Below are 10,598 nucleotides of genomic sequence, written 5' to 3' on the forward strand. Positions count from 1 at the left end.
CCCACTTTTTCAACCCCCTTAATCAAGTTGGTGGTTTCTATACGCTGACACAATATTCGTAAGTGGTTATATTCCTTTGTGGCTATTCGGGAACCATTAACTCTCAGTAAACCGGTAATTAACCCCTATACGTCTGTGTTCTTCCTCCTCCTCCCCAGGCTACATGCACCCGGGCTTCCCAGGGTTCGCCGCCGCAGCCGCCTATGGACGTGCCAGCTTCCCTCCCCTGGCTCCTGGCTACATCACCTACCCGACAGGTATGGAACTTTTACACCTGGCGTCCTGGTACCCAGAGGCCCATCTAGGCTTTTGAATGCACTCTCTCTACAGGTTTTCATGAACACAGGTCCCTCTTCCTTTTCATCATGTCCTTCCTCTTCGTCGCTTCTTGAACCCTCGGCTTCGTCGTCCTTCCCTTCTCGTCGCCATTGTCGTCGACGGCGCGGTCGTCGGTCCTGCAAGTGGAACGAACACCTTCAGCCGGATGGAAAGTGGAACAGCGTCATGACGTCCTATTGTTTATGTGTACGCAGAGTTTTGCAACCTAAAACACAACTGGCTGACAAGATCGTGTCTCTATTTTTGCCCTCCGGTTTTTCTTCTTTTTTTCTTTCATTTTTTAAATTAAAGTGTCTTGTGTTTGTAACCTTGCTTATGTTTTGGCCTACCAAAGTGTTGGTGAGTTCCAACAATCTTTTCATATTTTGTTGTTTTGGTATTTAAGTGCTCCTTTCTCTTTTTGTTTTTTTATTCCACCAATCGTACATGATATGTTTTTTTTTCTTCTCTTAAATGTTATCCCCAAAAAGAAACCGACGCGATAATCATAAAAAGATTTCTTCCTCGCAATTTTACGTCCATATATATATTTACTTTCAGTGTTAAAAAAAAACAAAAAACTAACTAAAATACAAGAACAATATGTCTACCGCTTTACACCCTGTCACTTGCACTCACTGAGGACCATGGTTGAAGTTCACCGGCGAAATTATTCATGTGACAAGCTGTAAATTTTCTTCTTTCAAAAAATGACTTGACGGCAGCAAGGAAACAAATCGTCTCGATCTTCCTGGAGAAAATGGTTGGTCCTTCTGACTAACAAAGTCAAGTTCAATCTCGTTTCATCTTTTGAACTGTGACATTTTAACTCTTTTGTAGCCGTGCAGCAAATGATCAAGTCTTGTTTCACTAAGAGAATGTTATGAAGGTTTTAAATGTGGGGAACTGTAAGATGGCGTTTGAAAAGTGTAGGTGATGCGACCGTGTCATACACGCTGATCGGTATTGTGCAATAATGATTATAATGCTATTATTAATAATAATAACAATAACTTATTGTTCCATCCTTGTCATTTTTTTCATTGTAAATAGGAGTACCATAGATGTTGTCAAGATAATGCAATCATTTGACATACCTCTCCGTTTTACGGCACTATCGTGCTGCTCATTCAAATTGGCGACATCAGTTAAATCCATCTTATTTATTATTTCTAACATATTAAATTTTCAGTGATATCGTCTATGAAAAACTTTAAAGCAAATTATCTAACAAATTATCTGTGGCATTTGATATTGATGTAAATATGATATTATTTATATAATATATTATATTTATTTGTTAATTTATTCATTTTTCTAATTTTATTTATTTCTTATTTATTTATTTTATTTTTTTTATTTATTTAAGCAGTTACCTAAAACGTAGCAAAACTGAACTCTTTTTTCTGCTTCACAGCAATGGTTAACCTTATACGAGATAGAATTAATGGTAGCTTATTGGGGTTTTGGTAGTCGTGTTTTAATTGAGAACGAACTAAGTACTATCTTTGAAAAGCTTGTAGCTAGAGGGTTAAGCACAGCAAGCACTTTCAATTAAATGAATATAGCAAGACGAACTTTAGTCACAAAGTTTGCACTTGGTTTTTGAAGTATTTTTCACTCATGTAGTATACACATATATTATCATATCCTTTTGTAGTGTGTTTGTAATTAGTTAGCCTACGTGCATGTAGTAATGAGTGTATTCTTAAGACTTTAATATTGGAAACTGTTATATGAATGGTTTACTTTGGTATTTTTCTTTTTGTGAACGTACTTTTTTGCGTGCAGTTATGATACAATTTGACAAAGCGTTGCACGTTGTAAGTGCTATGCCCTTTGATCCTCCCAGAGTTGCTTTTTATGATACACCAGTGGTTTTACTTTTCATTTTTTTTGTTCCATATAATCCCTCGGGTGTCAAGGGGAAAGTCACTATGACTAACATATCATTGTACTGACTGTTTCCGATAAAGATTTTTTAAAAATCATTTTTTTAAAAAACTTGGTATGACCACCAACAAAAGTTTTGAACTTTATGGTATACTTTGTGGACAAGGTAGGTTTGACTTTTTCAGTACCTCATAACGTGAAAGAAAAATTTATTATATTTTAGCCATTAAGTGTTTAAGAATTTGCTTGAGTCTGCGTCGATGAAATGTTTTGCTTATATGCTATTTAAAAAGTAAAACGTTTGTAGTGAAAGATGGAACTTTTGGCAAACGAATTAACCTTTGGGTGACTGATTTGATATTCAGACATATCTTTAACCATTAGTCAACAAACATTTTTACGTTTCTATGCGAATCATTTCTTGGTTAACCCGCCGGTTGCATCATCATAGCAGAAAATGTACAACTAAAGATGATTTTATTCAAAATTTCGATTCTTCACTGTTCTGTTATAGTAACGTTTTAGGAAGAGTTTTACGTCACTTGCAACAGAAATAGGCCATATAGGTACTGACGTTTATACGTGCTTCTTGCAGTTTTGTCTAAATGGGCCGTTATACAAACTTATTTTAAAAGTGCACTATTCACCAGTGTCCGATCATTGACAAAGAACTTTTGGGCTGGCAAAACGTTATCACCACCTGTCTCCATTACGCCTTTGATGCCTCATTGACATCACTGATACGACTGGATATCTTGTATTGTCTTTCCCTTTTTTTTTTTTTTTTTAGAGATTTATGTATGTGGTACACCGTTACATGAATCTGATATTCATTGCCCTCAATTTATATTCAGACTAGATTGTTGTGTTTTACTATACTTGATACATTTCTGGATGCTTTTTTCCTTTTGTTTAACACATTTCTTTTCGGTCTGCCTCCCGAACATAGTCTATGTATAAAGAATAGTTTGACGAGAACTTCGGCTTATTAGCATTATAGAATACAGTACTACAGGTCGTAGTATCAGAAAAAAAAAAGAAAAAAGACAGCAATTCTTATGAGAAATGGGATATGGCACCAATTTGCCGATTTTCCGTGAGTTCTGTACTGAAAGCAGGTAGAGTTGTAGACTAAAAGAAATCGACTGTTATGAAATAATGACACACTACCTCGTCTGAATGTGAAGCATTTCAAAGTACAGAAAAGAAGACTATCATATTGTTGAAAATGGCTCACAGTCATAACGTATGGCATGGCAGTCATGAGCTGAAAGAGAATTATATCTTGATTCTTCTTTTTTATGGTCTTTTTATCGTTATGTCTAAACTCACATTGTCTGATGTTTACTGAATTCATTGTTTTCATTCATCATCACCAACTTAACCATCCATCTACTTGTGATATCTTGTATAAAACTGCCACTAAATTATTTATTCTTCTCCTATAATGTATTTATAATCTGTCTTTTCAACTTATTAACTGGTCGACGTACTTAGGGAAATGTATAGAGCAACAAGTTTAAGACCAAAAGACGGACTCTCCTTGAAAAGCATATTTCTCTTTTAGAAATTATTATTATTCTCTACAATGCGTTTTGATCTAAAATTCTTTGATTCTCTGTGGCCGTTCAATTTCCCCAAAGATATACTTTTGATAAGATCAGGGTCGATAAAGAGTTTTTACTATCTCTTTTTAAAACAAAACAAAACTCCTGAAATGATTTTAATCAAATAAATACAATTGGTATTACTGGTGAGATCTCAGTACAAGGTACCATTGTTTTAAAAATTATATTGACAAGATCAAATTTCGATAACATAGTAAATTGAGTGATGGGTGTTCTTTAGGTGATGCTTTGCAGCTGTGTTAATGCCCGGTTTTGTTTCAAGTTAAGTCTTTGCTCATTGGCATGTTCTAATACGGGGATATGGCTTCGCCCGTAACTGATTCTCCCCTTATCATGTATCCAAAACACTTTTATAAAAGAGTCGTTCACATCCCTTTTCTCTGCCTCTGTCCTTCCCCTTGTCTCTATGTGTATTTAAATTGCGTTGCCATCACCCGCATAATTATAATCATGAATCTACTTCCTTCCATTGTACTTTCTGGATGTCCTGTGTGTCTTTGGAGTTGTCTTGTTTATATTGTATATGTGTATGCGTGGAGACGACAATCGTTTTTAAACTCGACTCTGTCAACAAGCAATAAGGACTTAAAGAATGCAATCCATTTGATTCAGAAAAATAATTCCACTTCGTGTTCATAAAAGATTTAACATTACAGAACTTCTCACATTTTAAACTTGTTCATCTATGCGCTCTGAACAGTGTCCCTGTGTTCGTCATAAATATGAATGCCAATTCTAGTGCCATACCACGGACAGTTGTCACTGCTGCATTTGAATTTGCAGGAAAACATCAGGAAAAGGAATCACGGTGTCTGATTTTACTGGAGGGGAGGGGGGGGGTGATGTAAATTATGGTCGCACAAAATATTCTGGTCAGCAGTCCTGCACTTAATATTAAAATATTAACTTTAATATCAAATTAGAGTTGGATCTACATGATGAAAACACAATCTTCAAACCTACTTCCATTTTCCGACACGGTGAGACATGAGCAATCGAAACCATTTTCTCCAATCACAACCGGCTGTAACACGTATAGCACTCACTTCCACATACTGCAGTCCCCTATACAAACTGCAGTCACCGACACAATATGCCTACGCATATGGCTTTCCTTCACAAACGTAAAAGGTAACGGTAATGTGATGTTATAAGTGTGGTTTTAAGGAAGACGTAAATGTAATTTGATTCAAAGAAGTGAATAAATTAGCGTGCTGTAAATCAAAACGCATTGTAACATGAACGAGTCGATATTTCTAGTGTGCAAAAGAAGACTCATGTAACCTTGACGAATGCAGTTCTCTTCACACCGTTTATCATGCTGGAGGAGATATTTTAAGCGTTAATCGAAACCGAAATTATTATATTGTAAGCTGGTCAGTTCAGCACACGAGATTTTTCCTCGTATCGCTTTTTTCTCACAACGTTTAGTATACAATACCTGTGGCTTATGTCATTATGATTAATCTTTGTGACATCTTCCTTAACATAATTGTGAACTTGTTTCCTTGTTCTATATATTTATAAATGTATTATACCCTGTTTGTTTGTTTGTTTTTTCAAAGCATGAACTTAAATTCCTCTCTACGTAAACAGACTTTTAAAATGCCTTGAATTCATTGCATTAAAATCGGTTATATTTTTGCGTGTTTTTTTTCCCCCAATTAATTCATTTTAAATGGTATTTCGTTCATGCCTCATCTGCAATATTGGAAATGTTCCTGTTCAATTTTGTACTGTGGCATTTCAAACCTTTTGTCAAGGCAGGAAATCACAATGAACTTTACGTGACAGTGTTGTCTGTCATTATTATTTTTGTCATTGTCATTGTATTATTATTATTATTATTATTATTATTATTACTATTATTATTTTTAATATTATTATTATTATTATTATTATTATTATTATTATTATTATTATTATTATTATTATTATTTTATTTATTTTATTTTTTTAAATATTATTATTATTATTATCATTATTATTATTATTATTTTAAATATTATTATTATTATTATTCTCGTTATAGTTATAGCTATTATTATTAGTATTATGATAGCTTTTATTATAATTTTTTAATATAATTATTATCTATATTATAGTTATATGAGTATTGTAATATTTTTAACTTATTATTATTTATATTACTTCATTTTCTAAAATTTTCAACATTGTTGTATTCATTATTATTATCTTACTTATTATTGTTGCATATTGTTATTGCAATAATGTTTGTTTTCATATTTGTTTTACGTCTATTTACATTTTTACATGTTTTAGCTTTTCTTTGATTCATAAAACAAAGTTGCTACCGCATTTTAAAAAAAAAGGTTTTATGGTCAATTATTGATTATTCCTGTATGTTTTGGGACTGTTTTTTGTTTTTTGTTTGGGTTGTTTTTTTGGTATTCTATTGTGAGTTTCATTTTCTATGACGAGTTTTTGTATTGTTTGTTTGTATGATTTTGCTATGCAGTGTATCAATACAGATATAATGTCTCTCTTCGATTTAAGTTGCTTCTTTTTCCCTGTTTTCACCCCATTCCTGCATAATATCCGATTTGATCCTGTATAAAATTTTGACTTTATACATATATATATTTCGACAAGTTCTTTTGAACCCAAATCTACTGTATTTGTGTATGTGCTGTGTGATTTTGAATTTGTAGTATACCTTATTTAGGCTGATTTCCCCTGACTTAGGAAGTTTCATACTTTTGCAGAGATGTTTATGCTTTAGGATTTTTTTTTAAGGAAAGGTAACATTTTGGCGCACTAGGACAGTCTTTATTTCAAAGAGAAAAGCCCTGAATCCAGAAATGTTGAGATAATATTTCTACTTTTGTCTAATGTTCACAACCTCATAATTGGTTGGTTCCGTTCTTTTAGTCGTTGTTGTTGTCGCTTTTTCCTGTTTATTTTTTTCTCGATGTCAGTACCGATTAGTTGAGGTAATTGAACAGATTATATATTGGTTCATAATTTTTCTGGTAACTGAAAAATAGGGGATAGACGTTACAGAATAAGATTAGTCTTCTTTTCATTCATTTTTGTTCGATTTCTCTTTCATATTTTTTTTCTTTTTAGTTGATGGATAACAGCACAATGTGACTTGACTGTCCATTAGGGCAGAGTTATAAAAGTTTTGTTGGTTTGTACAATATTTAGGGCTCTTCGTTCACCTTAAAATTCAATGAAGACTCGAAACAGTCGGGTGTTTTTCAAAGGATTATCTATATTACCCGAAGTTTGTAGTTTTTTAAATGAGAAATTAATGGGTTTCCAAAGTAAGGAAATATTTTTGAGTGGAGGCTTTTAAGTCTCTATTGGTGTAGTCTCTCCTCTTTAATGTTCAAAGGGGCGTGCTTAAGAATCAGCGGTTTATTTGATGAGTGTTGATACTTTTATATCAGTTAAAGTGTCAAAGTTTCAGTAGAAAATAGGCTTTTAAAAACGATTGATAATGAGCACAAACTCAGGGAGAAATAAAGTTGGTCAGACTGCTTTTTGTGAACGTGTCCAGGCCAAAGATATGAGAGGCAGATTTTTTGGGGATTGTTCTGTCCGCAGCTCGAAGATGGTTGATGTATTGTATCAGTTCGATTCTTGCTATGTTCACTACATGATATTTTGGCTCTTTCATCATGTTCTGTGGTCAAGACTCCGTGTGATTCGTGTAACTTACGGCCTTTAAAAGATATTTCCTCGGTTGTTTTCCCCCTATTCATTCAACTTTGTACACTGTTGAATGTCTTTGTAACTTCTGACAATGACATGTTGAATGTTGTTACCCCTTTTTAATGAACCTACTTTCTTGGTCTTGTGTAATCTTCAAATGATTGAATGGGACAAAAGTGAATAAAAGTTTTTTTCAATGTCAAGTTAGACTGTTTCAAAGTTTTCTCCATCGTCCCGTCCTTCAGTCTGGATGAGGAACCTGCATAGTGTTGCACATTACGTGAATGGGGCGTCGGTAGGACTGTCCTGATGTTGATAGGTCTACCTCATTGTTGTCGGAAGAGAGCATTTCTTCTTACGTCACTGTTTTGTATGTTTGTTCCTTTGTAGCTCCTTTCCGTGATATTGATTGGAGACCTAAAGCGAAGATTAAGCTTGTTTTCTAGTTTTCTAGAAACCGATTTTTACCAAAATTATTTACCAATTGAATTCAACAATAACGTGAAGGGATGAATCGGCGAAAAAAAATTGCGTTGGAATTATTTTTATTTTTACTTCGTTTATTAAGATTTTGTATACTTTTGCTTCATTTTACATCTCATGGTCATGTCTCTGTCTATCTTCTGTCGTCTAAAACGTCAGCACTTATTCTTTTTTGTCTCGTATTTGGTTCTCGATTCTCAAGGAGGACTCTATTTCTTGATTGTTATCTAAATTTGTCTCCACCCTCATACCCCCATCCCGCCCCCCCCCCCAAAAAAAAACAACAACAACAACAACAACCCACCCCTTTTCCTTTGCATTCTTTTCAATGCTTTCTTCTTTGCTGCACATACATATTCATTTTTCTTCTTCTTTTTCTTCTTCTTCTTCTTCTTCTTCTTCTTCTTCTTCTTCTTCTTCTTCTTCTTCTTCTTCTTCTTCTTCTTCTTCTTCTTCTTCTTCTTCTTCTTCTTCTTCTTCTTCTTCTTCTTCTTCTTCTTCTTCTTCTTCTTCTTCTTCTTCTTCTTCTTCTTCTTCTTCTTCTTCTTCTTCTTCTTCTTCTTCTTCTTCTTCTTCTTCTTCTTCTTCTTCTTCTTCTTCTTCTTCTTCTTCTTCTTCTTCTTCTTCTTCTTCTTCTTCTTCTCTCTCTCTCTCTCTCTCTCTCTCTCTCTCTCTCTCTCTCTCTCTCTCTCTCTCTCTCTCTCTCAAACCGCCCCAAACCTCCCGTTGAGCTTACCCTGCTTGTCAAATGTTCATTGTTCATCATTTGCCTTCGTAGTTCTTCACTGCTGTCTCCTGTCACAAACACAGGAATCAAGTTGTCCCCAAATAGTGTCCCTCGCTTCATGTTCTCTTGATCACTCCAACTCCCCGGGCCCACTTGTATTCTTCGTTCTCTCAGACATCAATATTATCTGTACCCTTTTCCTCCCTTTTTTTCGTTTAAGTCAACCGGCCACCCTACCCCTAGTTCTGCCAGCCCCTTTCTCTAGAGTGTTGCTTGTAGACGTTACGATCCTTGCGTGTTCAGGCTTAAGGACGATGCAATTAGATAGGAATGTCCCATTTCGCCAATTGTGCTTGCCTCTGTAAAATTGATTGTTATGGAGTTACTTTCGTTAATGTGTCATCTCTGAACTCGTTATAAATGTGAGGGGTTTTTTTTCTTTTATACTGTGCTTTTGGTGGTATTACTATGATAAACAAAAGATATTGATTTTTGTATTTGGTGTTTTGAGAAGAATTCGTCCTTTAGCTAGAACGGTAGCGTAGGTGTCCTATTGCAGCATGTGTTACGTTGATGTCGTAGATGGGTAGAAATGCCTTATAGCGTGGGTTGCACCCTGTGTCCAGGACCTGCAACTCATTTTGTTTGTAAATGAAAAAAGAACAAACCATTGAGGGTGATATGTTGCAGTTGGGATGTTTAAGAGTTTAAAGGGGGGAGGGAGGGGGGGGGAGGAGGGGGGCTAGGACTGGGACTTCTATATTCAGTTATCTTCCATGAGCCGTTGTGAGGTAAATTTTGTAATGTGAAGCACATTTTGTTACCTCTTTGTGAAAACGAATACTCAACACGAGGGGCAAGAAATCTGAATGGGTTCTTTGTAAATGCTACAAAGGGTTTTATAAATTGGGGATCTAAACATGAACATGAAGAAACTCAAAAGATAAAAAAAATAAAAAATGAGTTTGTGTATCGAGTCATTGCATTTGTTCACAGTCTAAACTAGCCCTCATGGTTTGTTCTTTGTTGTTTATTAGACTAGCTTCCAGTACACCGTAACGCAACAATTTGTTTCTTCAAATGCCATGCCATGTATCATTCCTTATTTTAAGTGAGCTGTCAAAAATAGTTTTCTTCCAGCGATTCTACCTACAGTGTGCATTGCCTGCCCCATTTGCATTGCCAAAATTAATCGCATGACTATATTATACATTTACACACATATTGCTACAAATTGAGTGCTTTAAGGAAATGCAATGTTTTTAAGAATTTATTTTTCTTTCATCTCCTGAATCGAATGCAGTGGATTGCAGACTGCATAATACATTGTATACCATTTTGCTTTGATAGTGGGACTGATACGTCTGATACACCGTGGTCTAAGGCCACGCACAGAAAAGCAATTAAAGAGCAGCATAAAGAAATTCCGAGTAAGGCCCTTCTCTAACGATAACCCAATGGAGTGCACAACTGTTTCTTGTTTTGGGAGTCGGTACAACAATGGGAGGCTATTCCCAGATAGATAACAACAGCTGTTGGTCGTTTTGTGGTTTGGGGTTGTTTGTTTTTGCGGGTTTTTCTGTTGTCTTTTGTAAAATATTATTCTGTAAAACTAGACGATACTTTGGGCGGTTTCTTGAAAAGTATCCTATGTGTTTTTGACTATTGCCTTCATAGGTTTATCACAATGTCCTAAACCATGATTTCTGTATATTCTGAAGGCGCACTTTTGTTTAGATAGCCCCACCTACCATTTACTTTTTCGACTTTGTGTGTGTATATGTGTGTTTGTTCACGAGAGCGCGCGTGGTGCGCGCGTGTGCGCGCGCTCGCGCGCGTGTGTGTGTGTGTGTGTGTGTGTGTGTGTG

The 10,598-nt window shown here is 35.3% G+C and overlaps 1 protein-coding gene across 1 annotated transcript in view; it reads left to right on the top strand.

The window, feature by feature from the left end:
- Positions 1 to 10,598, top strand: part of LOC101855892 (RNA-binding protein Musashi homolog 2) — a gene marked incomplete at its 5' end in the record, with an annotated part of 62,794 nt that overhangs the window by 38,084 nt on the left and 14,112 nt on the right. Inside the window, 1 exon segment of the mRNA XM_005105002.3 lies at positions 159 to 257. Within this exon segment, the coding sequence (XP_005105059.2) occupies positions 159 to 257 (99 nt within the window).

Source organism: Aplysia californica, unplaced genomic scaffold (genome assembly GCF_000002075.1).
Source record: "Aplysia californica isolate F4 #8 unplaced genomic scaffold, AplCal3.0 scaffold00446, whole genome shotgun sequence".
Taxonomy (NCBI): Eukaryota; Metazoa; Mollusca; class Gastropoda; order Aplysiida; family Aplysiidae; genus Aplysia; species Aplysia californica.